Source organism: Dipteris shenzhenensis, chromosome 11 (genome assembly GCF_047967505.1).
Source record: "Dipteris shenzhenensis isolate YYH24624 ecotype China chromosome 11, Dip_SZ_1.0, whole genome shotgun sequence".
In the NCBI taxonomy this organism is placed as follows: domain Eukaryota; kingdom Viridiplantae; phylum Streptophyta; class Polypodiopsida; order Gleicheniales; family Dipteridaceae; genus Dipteris; species Dipteris shenzhenensis.
Window position 1 is genome coordinate 48738168 of NC_141606.1, and position 17764 is coordinate 48755931.

The 17764-nt window shown below is 42.4% G+C and overlaps 1 protein-coding gene across 2 annotated transcripts in view; it reads left to right on the forward strand.

The window, feature by feature from the left end:
- The first annotated feature begins 728 nt into the window (after positions 1-728).
- Positions 729-17764, forward strand: part of CTF18 (P-loop containing nucleoside triphosphate hydrolases superfamily protein) — an 89018-nt gene continuing 71982 nt past the window's right edge. For both annotated transcript variants that reach the window (XM_087381521.1, XM_087381522.1), the window contains exons 1-3: positions 729-881; positions 1278-1376; positions 1512-1844. In XM_087381521.1, coding sequence (XP_087237647.1) covers positions 758-881; positions 1278-1376; positions 1512-1844 — 556 coding nt within the window. In that variant the 5' untranslated portion in view covers positions 729-757. The remainder of the gene's footprint in view (positions 882-1277; positions 1377-1511; positions 1845-17764) is intronic.

Below are 17764 nucleotides of genomic sequence, written 5' to 3' on the forward strand. Positions count from 1 at the left end.
CACTTGGAACAACATCAACAACTAGGTGATAGTATCAAGAACGATTTACTACTACTAATTGGGCCACTCCAACACTTCCATTCTTCTCCAGAAGAGAGGATCCTAGGCTCATCAACGTTGCCATCCCCCACACATTCTAGTGAATAATGTGCTAACACCAAGCGAAGCCTTCACTACAACTACACATCTCTCAAACCCTTTGGCACGTCTAGTGAAATTTTCACCTTGTTAATCTCTTTCTTTTCCCACTTCCAATTGAACTTGCTCACATGGTTAATCCTTGGCTTCCCTGCCTTGACGCATCTCGGATCGTCAATTAGTGATGTACCCAGAGACACCAACATGCCACGTGTCCTCTCTTTTTTGGCTTGCCACATTTAAAGTGAGCTTGGCAAAGTGAAATAATTTCTAATCGTTTTTTGGTGCCCTTCTCTAATTTCCATGTTCCCTCTTTCTCTCTTTCTATTTCAAGGCAAGGCCCCCTCCCCCTCCCCCGCTCTCTCTTCTCCTTGCTGCACATCCAAACACGAAGGCTATCTTGTTTTCGTAGTGTGGGTGGTTAATAGGTTAAAGATGAAGCTCCGTGGCCAGGTTGGGTTAGAGAACCAAGGTGGTGAGGTTGGGTTAGAATTTCCCGCGCATTCTGTTTCTGTTTCTCTCTCTCTCTCTCTCACACACACACAAAAACATAAAAGAGCAAAAAGAAAAGTGAAGACAGTGAGGGAAGAGCTTGGCCTAGCAATTCACAGGAGAAGCCATGGATGCACCGGACTTCGAAGAGCTTCAATGGATGGCTCAACGCGAATGGATGCACTCCCAACCTTCTGATGATGAAGCGGCTCCAGCACCAGCACCAGCACATCTCCCCCCACACTCCACAGGTTCCTTGGCCGCATCCCTTCTTTCTTCAGCTTCCTTTTCACTTTTCTGTATTTCGCATCTCAGTTTCTGCAGCAATCATCCGCTCTTTCCCCCATTTCTCTCTTGCAATTTGCGTAGCACTTCGTAGAGCGCCTGACGTCAAGAGATTGCCGTCATCTGCTCTTCTTTGATCTCGCAATGTGTCTTTACCTGTCTTCTTCTACCGCAAAGCATACTTTTTACAGTCCTCTGACTTCGAAATCCTCCCAGGCTTGCTAATGTAGACGTTCGTAAACGGGTATCTATCGAACTTCAATAATCAACATCATCTCCTCGAGTTTAACGTTTCAAACTACCCCTCCTCTCTCTTTATGCTTCTCGTCACCGAGCGGTCGTTAATATATCTTTCTGCGCAGTGCTTGCCCCAGATTCCGTTGAACCTTCCTATGACCTTGGCCGCAAGAGACTTTGGTCAAGCGATGCGGAAGAAGGCTGCAAGATCACAAATGATACTGGTGTGATTTACACAATCCTTTTATAATGCGCATAAAATCTCGTTATACGACATGCATTTTCAAAAGATGTTCTGTCTCACGTTATTCTTAGTAAGAAGTGCGTCGAAGTCTTACGCTTTTTATCCGATTGTGCAGTGCAAAAGCGAGGCAAACGCGAAGGCGTATTGCTGGAACTCTCCTGCCCTGATGAATCGATGAATTCTGAAGTATTTGCAGATCTTTTGGAAGAATGGTTGCCACCACCGCCTGTCTCCAACATGGAAAGGTCCAAGATACAGCAAGGCACTTCGGAAACATCTTCCATTACTGAAACAAAGCTGCCCAAAAGAAGATTGGCAGACATCGAGGGAGACTTCATGCCTATCACGGGACCCCTAGGTGAACGTGTCTACGCAGAAGTTAAGAAAAGTGAAACGCTTATTCACAATCCAAAAGGCACTCATAGTGCTTTCAGAAGTAATGAGAATGGTATGTGTCACCGCATACGACATCTCAGCTATTCTAAATTGCTTTACTCGTTATTCTGGAATCTCAACAACGGTGGCAAAGAAGCTCATACGTCAATCGTTGCACAACCTCATGCTGCGTTGCCTTTGGAAGTAACTCTACTATTTACACTCTTAAGTCTCTAGGCATACGGTACTTATGTCATTGTCTTCTTTGGGAGGGAAAGAGCAGACTTCGACTTCAACTTGTCTAGTTGAAAAGGGGGAAATAAACATAGGGAAAAGAACAAAAAGTGCGAATGAAGCTCTCAATATTCTACAATAATCAAAGTGCATAACAAGGTCTGAAACTGAGGATCCCTATATTGAGGAATATCCTGTCAGAGAAAAACATGACTGCATCTCCGCATGGTATGGATTCCACGTCAGAGAGTAGGGAGCTTGCTTGCTCAACCAACTCTCCCGCAGCGAAAGGCTTCCCCGTATCACACAATATTGCTTGAGACAACCACTCACTCCATGTGCATGCACATAGAGAACATTTCAGATCACAGCCAAAGGGACACTTATATAAACGTAGGTATCCAAGGAAAAAATGTCAAAATCTGTACCTAGACCTGCAGCATACTTCCTCTGAGGTAAGGCCTTGCACCACAATAAGATCTTCCACCTTGCTGCCTCAAGTGTGTGCTGCTGGAAGACCAAAACTCTGGCAGAATGACACATCGCCCTGACCTGGCTGACCAGCCCTACAGGCTAGCCGACCCAAAAAGGGCCGACTGGCCCACAGACTCTACTGGTATGTCAGCCTGCTGATCTCAGGCCAAGATGCCTCAACCACTGTGAGCCTCCTCTCAGCCCTCTCTCAGCCCGTCTTGAGTCCGTCCTCTAGCCTCTCCCCAGCCTTCAGGCAGCATGCCTAAATGTTCAGCCCCTTTTCCCTCTCACGGCTCAGTCCCCTCCTCTCAGCTGAGAGCTCCCCTCAAGGCTCAGTCCCTTCTCTCAGCCCCTCCTCTTGCCCTCTCTTTCACATTTTTCTCCTGAGTCCCCCTCCTAGCCGCCGGATATGGGGCTGTTTATATCTCAGCCAAGTGCCATGGAGAGGGTCAATGGGCTGGGACAGGAAGATACAAATAGAGCCAGGGCTGGGGCCATTTCTAGGCCCAGCACACTGGTTTGCAGCAGCAGCAGACCATGACTGCAAAGGGGCTTCAGTGTGTGTTTGCAGTAGTGTGAAAACTTCTAAAAAGACCTCCCTTTGAAATAGGAGAGCAGGTAAGTCTAGAGCCCTACCAAATCTGGCCGACCCCGTCTGCAAAAGACCCGACTGGTGTTTGCAGACTCAGACCAAGTCTGCCTCCACCTACCCGACTGCAGACCAGGTCTGACTGATATTCCTCCACTGACCTGCTGTTGCTGCAGTTCTCTACTGCCAGGCCTATAAATGTCCTGGCAGTGTAGCCCTTCTGTGGTCCTGCAGCCCTGTTGCACCCATCTCTAATGCAGACAATCCTCTAAACAGGTTCAGATTGCTGTGTAATTCCCTGCTCCAAGTAGCCCTACCTTCCCTAGTCTCCTGATTTCTTGTCCTCCGCATATGGAGGCTCACAGGTGGGTCAGTGAAGTTTCTAACACCCCCTCAATTGTGGGCTAATAACCATGCGTTGAATGACGTGCTCCAGCCGGTCTCTTGGAAGAAACTTTGTGGACACATTTGAGATGTCGTTAGAGGTCTGACAAAACATCAACTCCATGATCTCGTCGATGATGAGCTCTCAGATAAAATGGTAATGGACCTTGATATGCTCCGTTTGTGCATGAACACATGGTTCTTGGCAATGGCTATGCAACTTTGATTGTTGCACAAGATCGCTGTTGCATCCTTCCGAAGAACGTCCATAATCCATCTGAGCTACAGTGTCTTGCAAGTTGCAATACAAGCAGTCTTGATACTTGCCTCTGTGGAAGAAAGGGCAACTGTTAGGCTGTTTCTTGCTAAGCCATGAAATAATAGTTGATGCAAGCATGAAACAATAGCATGAAGTAGAGAGTCTGATTTCCTAATTACTTGCACAATCCAAGTCACAGTATCCTCCTAGCTCCAAACTTGTGTTGTCAGTGATCCTATATGTGTTAGTACCCCTCAGGTACCTCCACACCTATAATCGTACCTTTTTGTGATTTATCCTTTGTTTTGAAGGAAATTGGCAGAGTACACCAATGGCAAAAGAAATGTCTGGACGAGTATTAGTTAGATAAAGCAAATTGCCTACCGACCACCAATACCTGTTGGCATCTACCAATTGGGATGTATCCTCAGTATTCAACCTCAGCCTGACGTCCATCAACGTTATTGCCTCCTTGCATTCCTCAATTTGGAACTGCTTCAGAATCTCCTTCTCTTGGGAGATGTAGATGTTGTGCTCTCCTTGTCAAACTTCAATTCTGAGGAAGTAGTGGAGAAGTTTGAGATTCATCATCTCGACTCCTTCATCATACTCTCCTAGACAAGCAAAGCCTTCTCCTTGTGATAGTTCTCCATTTATTTAATTATGGCCAAATAAGTTATTTTTCCAATTGGTCAAAGTATTGACTTCAGACAAAGATACTTAACCTCGATTAAGTAAGCCTAACCTTGGTTAAGGAGACTTGGCTTAGGTGAAGAGGGTTAACCACGGTTAACTAGAGAACCACTGAGCTAATGACAGTCAGAGAGTGTTGACGTCGGTCAATGAGTCTTGGCTTCTCGGCCAAAGAGGATTGACTTCGGTCAACCAAGTTATTCTGATTCCGAACGGAGAGATTTGATTAAAATTAAAGGAGCCTTGACATCGATCAAAGTCCTTTAATTACTGTTACGGAAATTATATTTTTTGATATATCTTGCTTTGGATATTATTACTTTAGTCAAGTGTGACTATGGCAAAGTACTCCATAGGAGTGCATCGGACGCGGCGGGGGTCCTAGTGGATACTTTGTGTGGCTAGTTGGGGATGCCTGACTAGCTTGTGTTTTGCCATGCTAGATGGTCGGTATTGTGGGTGATTCCATGTTAACACTGATGTCGCTAGTGTTATTGGTGTTGTGCTTTGAGCGCGGTTATGTTGGGATCGGTTGATTTGGTGATTCGTTCAATCGATTGTTAATAACTAATGTAATTGGCAGCTTGAGTACATGTGATGGAACTCATAGCGAGGATTGGAGTTAGTGCGAGGGTACCGATCGAGGTGTCGCACAGCGCATTATATATGGCCATGGGCCAAATTTTGTATTTGTTTTATTATTGCAAGTTTGAGCAATATATTTTGTAGTGGACATAATTCATTTTGGGCCCTCAGATGGCTATGTAAAGCAATTCCCTCATTTTTGGATGAGAGGGATAATTTTGGCTCCTTGGTGCTTTTATGAAATATCATAAATACTCTAGATGAGGGAGCGTGAGCCACTCATCTAGGGGGGGAGATTGTATTCAGTCTGTTGTCGCTCTCATGGTGTGATTGTGCTTTTCTTCTCCAATTGATTATGTGGTGAATTTGTGTGTTGAAAAGATTACCTTTTGGTTTCAGTGGTATCAGAGCTTTGGTGATGCTCTTGTAAAGAAAGAAGGTTACCTCGCGGCTCGTGTGAGAAGAAAAAGACACCTTGGATAGAGAAGTCTTGAAGAGGACTCCAGGACACAAATGCAGAAACAGAGTTCGTGGAGGAGAGGCAGTGTGCATCAAGGGACGCTCAAGGCTCACTTTATTCTTTAGCGAAATTGACTTCGAAGTTTGCACCCGACAGCGCACAGCTGCAGTATATTTAAATTTTCTCTAAGTTGCATATCGCCGTTCGCGTGCTCCAGAGTCCAGACGCCTAAAGTATGCATTTAAGCCGCTTTGGCGGTTGTGCATTCTACTAGGCCTAGCCTTGTAGAGCAGCCGCCACGAACAGAGCAGTGTGCCTCGTGCCACCCGCCAGCAGTCTTGATTGCGACAGCATGTCATCCGCATCTTCGAAATTCTTGCACTCATCTCTGTAGGGCTATAGTACACTGGCAGCCTCTTTTCTCAGACTGTGCAGCGACAGCAGCAAAGGCCAGCTGCCTAGAGATCTCGAGAGTCTCTTCTCTGTTTGTGCGCTCCTCCGCAGCGTACAGACCCACAATCAAGGGCAGACCCACAGTCTTTCGACCGCATGCAGACCTATGCAATCCCCAAAACTTAAAGGCAGCCTCGGCTCGTGCACTCGTGACAGACTGCACTGATATCCTGAAGCTTCGAAGAGCAGATTTTTCGCGCTGCCCTAGGGAAAGAGACCTTTGCAGAGACTTACGAAGAACTTTGCTATCAAAGATACAAGCCATTGCAGCCCTGTAATCTCATCATAGTGGTCACTTCCTTTGCTTTTGCCATCGCATGTCGCGCGAGATTTGAAGGCTTGTAAAAAAAAAGAGACAACGTATTAAGTCAAAGGAAATCCTTTGACTTCAAACAAAGGTACCCTAAGGTTCAAACAGCCCTTCAAAAAGGATTTATTAAAAAAAAAAAAAAGAGAGACGTTTTCCCTTTCGTTGGTGTTCTACAACATAAACTGCAAGCCTACTCCACCGATCAACGAAGGCGCAAAAAAAGAAAAAGAAAAAGAGTAAGGCAAAATTTGAAGAAGCTCGAATCAAGAAGGCGATTGGAACCACGAATCACCGAGCAATTAATTGGAGATGAGTCGAGTGCAAAGACGACTACGAGCGACATCATTGGTCACATATCTCCCACTCTAGTTCTTTTCACCTCTGATCAAAGAGTGAGATAAGTGATTTCTTTTGCTTTATATTTCATACACTTAGTATCTTCCACCATCCATTTCTTACCATACACTCGAATTACACTTTTTCATTCGTTTAATTCTCATATACTTAGTATCCTTATCTTTCTTCGCTCCGCTTTATTTGTACTTATCGCATTATCATGGCACATCAGCCACAATCACCCACGCTCCAAGAGCAGTTAGATGCACTTCAGGCACAGTTGGCCAATGAGTGTGAGCATAGGGAGAGATTGGAAAAGAAAATCAATGGTAAGAAAAGGAAGAGACATTCATCTGATGATGAGTCATCTGACGATGATTTCGACGATGATACTATTATCAGGACAGTCAAAGCCACACTGAGAGCACAAAATTCGAGGAAGAAGAGTAAGATAAGTAGAAAAGCTTTCTCATTTCAAAATTTTGATGGAAAGAAAGCACGCACTGTCTTATCTTGGATTAGTCAGCTAGATGATTATTTTTCAGAGGAGAAATTCTCTGAAAAAGATAAGATTAAATGTGCTGCAAATCATTTAGTAGAGAGTGTTGCACTTTGGTGAAACATCACTAAGCACAGTAAAAGGCGACCAACATCTTGGAAGTCTTTTCAAAAGCTCATCAAGAGCGATTTTCTTCCCTCACATTTTAAAGCAAAAGCTAGACAACATTGGGATACTTTCAGGCAGTTCGATGAGGAAACGATCTCCACATATACTGATAGATTTTGGCAAAGGTTGATCTAATTACAATCCTTAGAGAAAGTTAATGAGCGAGATCAACGCAGAAAGTATGTGGCAGGTCTAAAGTCTAAGTTAAGAGCCGAGATTAACATGTTTCATCCTCGCTCACTGAGCTCTGCAATTTCTCTTGCAATGAATTGTGAAAGAAAGAATGGGATCCCAAAAGAAGGGAAAGATTTGGAGCGGCATGTATCTTTCCATAAGAAAAAGAGATTTGATAAAAAGCCTTTCTTTAAATCTAAAAATGGTTTTGCTCCACATAAGACAGATTCTTCTTCGAAGCCAAATGGTGGGAATTTTCCAAAGAAAGAAATAAGGTGTTTCAAGTGTAACAAGGTGGGACACAGCCAGTGAGTGTCCTGAAAGAAAGAAGTGATCACTGTCTCCACTGTGTAGAGATCATATGGAATCCTAAACTCACATTTGGATTGGCATCGGACACCACTCTCCTATGATCACTGGAATACCCCTTCTAGAATAGTAGGGTAAACATTTGTACAAATGGAGAATGGCAGTGGTGCCAATCTCTTATTAGGCCCTAATAAATGGCATTGAGAAGCCTAAACTCACATGTGCATTCTTCTATGTAGTGATCATTGTCTCTGCTGTGTAGAGATCATATGGATTTGTGTCAATCTCTGTGGAGAATGCCATCAGTGGAGAATGGCAGTGGTGCCAATCTCATACCATGACCTGAAAACATGCACAAGGAATCCTAAACTCACATGTGCATTGATACTACGACTAGTGGAGAATGGCAGTGATGCCCATCTCATGCTGGCAACTACATAATGACAATGAGATCATCAAACTCACATGTGCATTGAAACTTTTGCCATTATCCTTGTTGACTCTGTGCAAGACCTTATTAGAGACTATGGCAAAAGCTATCTTGGGAACTTGCTGACCCTGATGGCGAAAGTGCACATGATCAACGACGAAGCAGTCAAGCAAGAGGGAGGTAAGTATAATTGCCATGCTCTTCTAAAGATGAAAGGTTTCATTAATGGCAAAGAGGTTGTTATTCTGCATGACGATGGTAGTACACATGGTTTCATTTCGGAAAGAACCTTAGCAAAGCTAAACCTAGAGTCTTTCCCATCTAACTATAAGGTCAAAGCTGCTTTTACCAAAACAAAGTGCAATTGTACTAGAGAAGTCAAGAATCTTGAAATCTCAATCAAACCTTATAAGGATACATGAAACTTTCTAGTGGCACCCCTACAGGGAGTGGACATCATCTTAGGAATGCCATGGAGGCATCAATATAATCCTAAGATAGATTACGATTCAGATCAGATGTGGATTGAGAAGGACAGATAAGAAATATGTTTGAAAAGCTCAATGAGACTTGAGATCAGTCCTTTACTCAACCATACACAAGCCAAAAGAGCAATTAGAAAATGTGAGAAGACATATCTAATTTTGGTGAATATGATAACGGCTACTCAGCCAAACATTAAGCCTACACATCAAAAGTTTCTTTCTCAAATTTTTGATTATTTCTTAGAGGATTTACCGCCTGGACTACCATGTTCTTGACTTGAAGATCATAGTATAGAAATCCTACCGGGTAATACTCCACCTTGCAAAGCTCCGTATAGAGTCAACCAGCTAGAACAAAAGGAAATTCAAAAGCAAGTGGAGGAATTGATAGAGAGAGGATTGATAAGACCCAACAGTTCTTCTTATGGAGCACCTGTCTTATTAGTCAAAAAGAAAAATGGAACCTACCGAATGTGTATAGACTATCGTGCACTAAATAAAATCACAGTGAAGAACATGTATCCAATCCCTAGGATTGATGATCTTTTGGACAAATTGAAAGGGGCCAAGGTCTTCAATAAGATAGATCTCAAATCCGGCTATCATCAAGTTCGTATGGTAGAAGAGGATATATACAAGACTGCCTTTAGAACTTAAACGGGACATTTGAGTTCCTAGTTATGCCTTTTGGGCTAACTAATGCTCCAGCTATTTTTAGTGGAATGATGAACTGAATCTTTCTTAAACACCAAGGTTGTGTGGTAGTATTTTTTGATGATATTCTAGTGTTTAGCAGAGACGTTGAGGAGCATAAGGAACATCTGAAGCTAGTCTTTTCACTCTTGAAAGAAAATCAATTGTACATAAACCTTAAAAAGAGCAGTTTCTTTCAAGATCAGATAGAGTATTTGGGTCACATTGTATCCGTCGATGGGATTTGTGTAGATCCAAAGAAGATTGAGTGTATAATCACATGGCCTAAATCCCAAGATATACATGAATTAAGATCATTCTTGGGATTGTGTAGCTTTTACAGAAAGTTTGTCAAGAATTTCGCATACATTACACATCCATTGACAGACCTTCTTAGAAAAGCTAAGCATTTCTTATGGACTGAGCATCAAGATAAATCTTTTACAGCTTTGAAAGAAGCTCTCACACAAGCTCCTGTGTTGCAATTACCTGATTTCTCTAGACCATTCTTTGTAGTTGTAACCGATGCTAGTGGATATGGAATTGGAGCCGTACTTATGCAAGATGGACATCCAATAGCATATGAGAGCCGAAAATTAAAACCAGTGGAATGCAATTACAGTACATATGATAAAGAATTAACCGCTGTTGTGCATGCTTTATGAGTGTGGAAACATTATTTGATGGGATCTGAGTTTCTTATCAAAATTGATCAGCAAAGTATCAAGCATTTGTTGACTCTATAGAGTTTTTAGCCCATGATTCAATATCAACTTGGAAAGGAAAATGTAGTTGTTGATGCTCTTAGCAGAAAGTCAAGTATTAATCACATCACTGCTGTAGAGACCCAGCCTTTCGAAGGTATGAAGAACTCTTATCAAGGGGATCCAGACTTTTCTGATATATGGAACAAATTAGAGAATAATAATTGGAATCCTATGTTGGACTATTCATGCAATGATGGATACCTCTTTTATCAAAAGAAATTATGCATCACTCGATCCTTTAGACAAATTGTAATGGAGGAAATGCACCAACTACCATATATGGAACATAGGGGAGTGACTACTTTACAAGTGATAGTAAGAGAATTTCATTGGCCTACTATAAGAAAAGATGTGGCTAAGTTTGTAGCCGAATGCATCACTTGTCAGAAGATCAAGAGTTACAAAGGAAAGACCCCAGGATTGCTAATGCCTTTGCCTATTCCTACGCAACCTTGGAAACAAATATCTATGGATTTCATAACAAGTTTTCCTACTACAGCGAATCAAAATGATATGATTTGGACGATAGTAGACCGCTTTAGTAAGCAAGCTTATTTCATCCCATGCAAGAAGACTTTAACAGCTCAGCAAGCTGCACATTTATTCATCAAGCTTATCTTTGTTCATCATGGCTTGCCAAAGATTATCGTGTCTGATCGAGATTCGAAGTTTTGCAGTAATTTTTGGACTGCATTATTTCATAATCTAGGCACTAAGTTAGACTTCTCATCAGCTTTTCATCCAGAATCGAATGGACAAACTGAGGTTACAAACAGTACTATTTTGGATATGATAAAAGCTTATGTGGGAAGTCAACCAAAGACTTGGGACAAATACATTCATCTCTTACAGTTTGCTTATAATAATACTGCTCATTCTGCAACTGGGAGAGCACCCTTTGAGATTATCTATGGGAAGGTTTTACCTATTCCTATCACATGATTGATCTATAGAGTGGAAGCAGTAGATGCATTTACCCATGACTATCAAAATAGATGCATTAGATGCATTATGTACTTCTTCGGATTGAGAAAAGAAGATTGAAGAGTGTTGAGAAATGGCCAGTAATCAAGATGTCACCACGTTTTTATGGACCATTCAAGGTGATTCAGAAAATCAATAATCTAGCTTATAGGCTTGAATTATCTGATAATTGAAAAATACATAATGCTTTTCATATCAGCCTCTTAAAGCCCTTCAAAGGACCTTTATCTATTCATCTTGTTTATGAAGAGACTCCATTGATTGTTGATGAAGAAGAAATTCTAGAACCCGAATGTATTATTGATCATCAACAGACCTCGACTCGAAAAGGAAATGTCTATATTAAATACTTGCTCAAATTTAAGAATCAACTGAGGGATGATGCTCAGTGGATGCTTGAGCGGTTCTTTCGAACTTTTCCAAACCTCATGAGTTGCTATAATCAAACACGCAACTGAGGTCAGTTGCAATCCAAGCAAGAGGGATGTTACGAAAATTATATTTTCTGATATATCTTGCTTTGGATATTATTACTTTAGTCAAGTGTGACTATGGCAAAGTACTCCATAGGAGCGCACCGGACGCGGTAGGGGTCCTAGTGGATACTTTGTGTGGTTAGTTGGGGACGCCTGACTAGCTTGTGTTTTGCCATGCTAGATGATCAGTATTGTGGGTGATTTTATGTTAATACTGATGTCGCTAGTGTTATTGGTGTTGTGCTTGATTATTGTGCTTTGAGCGCGGTTACGTTGGGATCGGTTGATTCGGTGATTCGTTCAATCGATTGTTAATAACTAATGTAATTGGCGGCTTGAGTACAGGTGATGGAGCTCATAGCGAGGATTGGAGTTAGTGCGAGGGTACTGATTGAGGTGTCACACATCGCATTATATATGGCCATGGGCCAAATTTTGTATTTGTTTTATTATTGCAAGTTTGAGCAATATATTTTGTAGTGGACATAATTCATTTTGGGCCCTAAGATGGCTATGTAAAGCAAATCTCTCATTTTTGGATGAGAGGGATAATTTTGGCTCCTTGGTGCTTTTATGAAATATCATAAATACTCTAGATGAGGGAGCGTGAGCCACTCATCTAGGGGGGGGAGATTGTACCCAGTCTGATGTCGCTCTCATGGTGTGATTGTGCTTTCCTTCTCCAATTGATTATGTGGTGAATTTGTGTGTTGAAAAGATTACCTTTTGGTTTCAATTACAATCAAAGAGGGTTGACCGATGGGTCTATGAGACTGTGACAATCCTGATACAATGAGCTGTGGTAGTGGAACTACTAAACGAGCGTCCATACCAATGCAAAATGCAAAATGCCAAAAATGCAGAGTGGCAGTACTAAGTCCTAAGTACAACATAGTGATGTTGGTGGTCGACTATATATCAATCTCAGCATCATCATCAATATCATCATCATCATCATCCCCAATAACAGCAAGATATCAGGATGGATGAGGCAGTGGAGGCATGAAGTCGGCAATAGAGTGCTGTCGACCACTCAGAGGTGCGGTCCTGGCACGTCTCTTGGTCGTAGCTCTATGTCTAACCAAGGCTACTGTGACCCCCGTCGGTCGGGCTCCAACTCTAAACAAGGAGGGGATGTCTCCAAGTGTGATCTGTGTGTCGACCCTCTGTCTGAGCTGTCGGGTCACGGGTTTTGGGATCACGGTCATGTCGAGGCCTCGTCTCGTTGGGATCCATGTGATCTAGCTGAAAGAACTCCGTGATAGAGCTCTGAGAGGGATCAACCGAGGAAGAAGTCTGCTCCTGTCTCCGTGCTCGGAGTATCCTCTTGCGGTGTCTTAGTGCCTCATGAATGAAACCTGCCAAACACCGCTAGTCTGGGTAGGAGAGGAAATGGGCTAAAATCCCATAACTATCTCTGAAGAGGCAGTGGAAACGTCCTCGGATCTCATAGTACACAGGACACCTGAAGATGAAATGCTCCTCTGTCTTAACCTCCTGTATGTCACATAGTGTGCATATGCGCCTCTCCCTGGGTAGTCGCTCTGCTCTGCCGCTCTCGATGCGAAGTCTGTGTGAAGAGACCCAGAACTGCGCAAGAGAGATCCTCATCGAGTGGGGTAGGTGAATCTGTGTGTATCCTGGTGGGTCAATGAAACCCTCCGCTGTGATATGTAAGAAGTGATCTCTGTAGAAGCTAAGCTTCACTGGGAATTCACTCGGTTCCAACCAGGTCTGAAAAGTGTGTAGCTGTAGTAGATCCTCACGGATAACCTGGTTGACCTCGTGTGATAAGAGGGGAGAGAACGGAGCATCCATGCTATACTGGAAGGGAGATAGTCTATCCATGTGGAGCCCCAGTCACTCAAACCATCTCTCTGTACGTGCATACCAGCACCTCTGATCTCCTGCTGCAAGTGCCATAGAAGAGGATAAAGCTATCCATGGTAGCCTGCTACGCCCCGAGGTATAATCCCCATATTCCCTAACTCGATACAGATATAAGCACTAGGTTTGCCCAAGAGACTCTGCGGGTCTTTAGAAACCGAGTATACCTTCTTATGCTTGGGCATTGATGACGACATAAGTGTTGCTTTGCTTGCTAAGTATGTTTCCTTTTGTTTTTCATAAAAGTTTTTGTTTACCTCCTTTTTCTTCTCTTTCATTTTCTCTTTTATTTTATGTGTATATTTTTGATCTTTAGAACAACAAAAAATCTAAATTTGTATGATTGGACTTATTCTAGTCTTACAAAGATATATGTTTAATATCCACTAAGTATGGAGCCTAGCAGGCATTCAGGATGTGTCCATGTGGCCGAGGACTACAAAGATGACATGTAATCTTGAAAGTAGCTAGGAAATTGACACATGGCACTTGCCAAGAGTAGAGAACCTTGTGTCTCCTTCGCAATTGAAATTTCTCACGTTTTGTAACTGAGCCCGTGTATTGAACTGTGTATTTAGATTTTCATCAAGTAATAAAAACCTTCAGGGGAGAGGATCTAGGCCGATAATTTGTCCTGGGCCCTAGTGTGCTTGCAGAGTAAGAGAGAGAAAGGAAAGAGAGTGTTGTGATGTACGCTTGTTGTGAAAGAGAATGCTGTGATCTACGCTTATTGGAGAGAGAGAAATTGACGACGCTTCAAATGGTTTCACCCCCTCTGAAAAGACATACAGGTTTGCATCTGACAGACTTTGACACAATCTGATTTTGTTGAAGAATCCATCAATGCGTTGGTACTACGCTCTTGGGCCTGTTCATTGTTTAAGCTTGTACTGAGCTTTCTTCAATTTGCACACGTGTGTACTTGTACGTAGAACATGAAATCCCTCCAGTTGATCCATGTTGATTACTCTAAGTTATCGATTAGAAATGCAGACTTGATGTCCATTTGAAAAATGGGCCATTGAAATGGGCAGCCAAGGCTATGATTGTCCGTATACATGTGGCTACCAATCATCAATGAAAGTCAGAAAATAGTGAGAACCTGTGAATGATTGACTGAATTGACATTGATCCCCATATGTAAGAGTGAATCAACTCTAACGTAGCTTTGGCCCTTGATGTGGCATCCTCCCGGAGTGGTTCCTGGTGTTGCTTGCTCTTCGAGGAAGTCTTGTAGACTCCTTTCCTGCATTCCCTGCATGCTATTGGTGGAAGTCCATCCACCATCCTTCCCTTTCGCATCTTTCATCGCCCGCTTCACCGCGTTTCTATATGAGGGTCTGAGACGAAATGTGAGTTCGTCTAATTGTTGTCTCAAGCCCTCTTGAAAATGTTCCGTTTTTTGACATACCTTTTTCATTTTACTCTACCTCTCAATCTGTTTGACCGATTTTGTTCCTTCTGCATTGCTGTATGATTCCATGTTCAGGTACCTTGAATATTGTTGTGAAACTAGCAAGCTGGAGAATTTGGCTGATGAATTGATTGCAATTTGATCCTAGATGCTATTTGTCTTAGGTATGAATGCTTTCTATGCTATTGGCTGATTGAGGATGTTCTTTAGTGTGCTTCACTCGAGATTTATTGATTTCTACTTCAAAATTGTTGGATATTGGAGCATTGACAATTTAATTGACTTTTGGCGGTGCTCTCGTGGGAGGTTGGCGTTAAAGATTCTCATCTTGTCTTCTCTTTATTGAGGTTTGTTAGCGCTAGCAATTTGGGAGACACTGTGTGGATCGGTGCTCTCATGCCATCATTATATTGATAGGTTTTCTATAGATTTCATTCCAAGACTTAAATTCTATTGTACCACAATCATGTATCACTGGGAATAAAGAAATATACCCACCTTGGTAGGGTGTTATCCTCCGTTATACCCCACGTTGTCCTACTCTTCTGTATGGATGCTAAGTGAAGTTTTTTTGTTCTAAACTTCTTTTTTTAGTTGTGGCTATTTCAAATCAAGTTGATTAAGTCTTTATTGAAGATCATACTTTTGATAGAGAAGCCTTTACCTCACATATACACAAGGGGTAATATTGGATTTATGGTATAATTAGCTATTGCTGTTGTGATGCTGCTAACCCTAGCTGGATATTCACTTTAGAAGCTCCTTGCTAGCTTGGCACTATGGCATGCTTGGAAAGGTCGAGGTCTCATGTTCTGAACCAGAGCCTTCCATCCCATTTTGGATACATTGACGGCAATCTGGTTGGATCTTGTTTATGCTCTTTGTGATGTATGAGATAGCAAGTGTGACTTCTGCTTTGTAGATGTGTCTTGACGCTTCTTGGTGCATTTGGAATCTGTAAGTGTGGCATAGGATTGGCACTAAGGCCTCCAGCTTTGTTGTTTTCTACTTATATTTTAAGCTGTATTTTCCACCTGTGAGCCCCCCATATGAGGAGGACAAGGGGGGATTGATGGTGGGGATTGAGAAAGGCTTCCATGTGGGCTGGGCATCCTTCTTGGAATGCTCTTGCTGGACATGCCAAATGCCTCCCCAAGGGAATTTCTATACGGCCCCCAAAATATCCAACTGTGCCTAGGGTTCTGCCCACTGGAACACGCTGATTGGCCCTCAAACTGACCTGACTAGGTTCTGCTGACCTCAAGGTGACTAGTGTGCATACCTACAAATGGTTATATAGCAGCTGAGATGTATAGTGAGGTGGCAATCTAGGGCACTCTGGTATACATACCAACTGTTTGGAGAGCAACTGGAGGTGCATAGACAGTGACCATATTGAGCAGTGACAGCGCATCCTTGAGTAGCTACTGAAGCGTACAGAGAGGCACACGTATGTGGGGTAGAGTTGTACAGCAGTAGGTGCAGCATACGGTATCCATAGGGGTGCCGTAGCTGGCTGATACTTGCAGCAGGTAGTGGTGCACTATTGGGCATGTTTTGTAGTTGATTCTATACATCTAGACATGGAGTTTCAGCTGTATGACTGTGCGTGTTCTTTCCAGATCTGAAAGTGTTTCTCTGCCTACTTATGTGGACACGTGTGAGGTGAGATAATGTGGTATCTAGTATCCTGGCAGTTGAACTTCCACATTAGATGACTTGTGTTCAAGGTTGGTGATTTTTGCGGTCATTGTTGTTCTTACATGGTGTTTGAGTTGAGAGCTAGAGACACGTGTTAAGATCCCCACGTGGTGTCAGAGCCAATGGTTTATTGTGCTCCCATTGTCTTCTTATTTAGAGCTAGCATTAGATCTTCCTGGATTCTATTGATATGATTGTCTGGTTCCAGAATCACCATCTAGGTTTTTTTTTGCAGGGAAAATGTTCTTTACATGAACTAAAATACATAAAGGACCAAATGCGAGCCTTTGTTGCAAAATCTGGACTATAATAGCCAAGACAACTCAAGCAGGGCTATAAAAGGCAATCCTTGGTTTCTATAAGTTGCTGCACATTTTAAAACGAGTGCCCCATTTAAACTTTTAGTGTGTTAAAAGTCATATGCTGGAACTTCATTTAGTGCAAATGCGATGATCAGAATCACCACCTAAGTTAGTTTTGGAGATCCTCCTAGATGGTCAGCTTGGATGCTCATTTGGGAGAGACTAAAATGTTGTGTTTTTGGAGGACCAGTTTGGGCATGTTCCTGAATTCATCTAGATATATGCTTCTGTCGTATTAGCGGAAATGCAAATTTCACCCTGTGAAGTTTTCGTCCATGTTGCTCCCTGCTGATATTGCGATAAACTCTATCTTAAGTGATGTGTTGCCCTATCAGCTAGATGGTCCAACCATTGTTTTGCTTGGATGCTCATTTGGGAGAGACTAAAATGTTGTGTTTTTAGAGGATGAGTTTGGGCATGTTCCTGGATTCATCTAGATATATGCATACAGAAAAAATACCAGCCTTTGTTCCAAAATCTCAGCTGTAATAGCGAAAACAAATTAAGGAGGGTTTAAAGAGGCAACCCTTATTTTATAGATTGCTATATAGTTTAACATCATGCCCCATTGAACTTTTAGTGTGTCCGTGGGAGAGATTAAAATGAAATCGTATAGTATTCACAAGCATTGTAGCTTGAATGAAGAGAATGTGGACTAGTTTTTGATTGGCCTTCTCTTTTAGTGCTAGCATTTATCATAGCTGAGTCTGCCTTCACCTCTGGAGTGATGACAGAAAATTAATATGAAGGCCTCTGTATAAATGGATGCTCAAGTAGGTGTGGGTGTGCAGATTTGCATGTATGAGGGCACATGTTTATACTATGGTCTATACCCATCGTTGGGCACTGATAACGTCAGTGGGGATA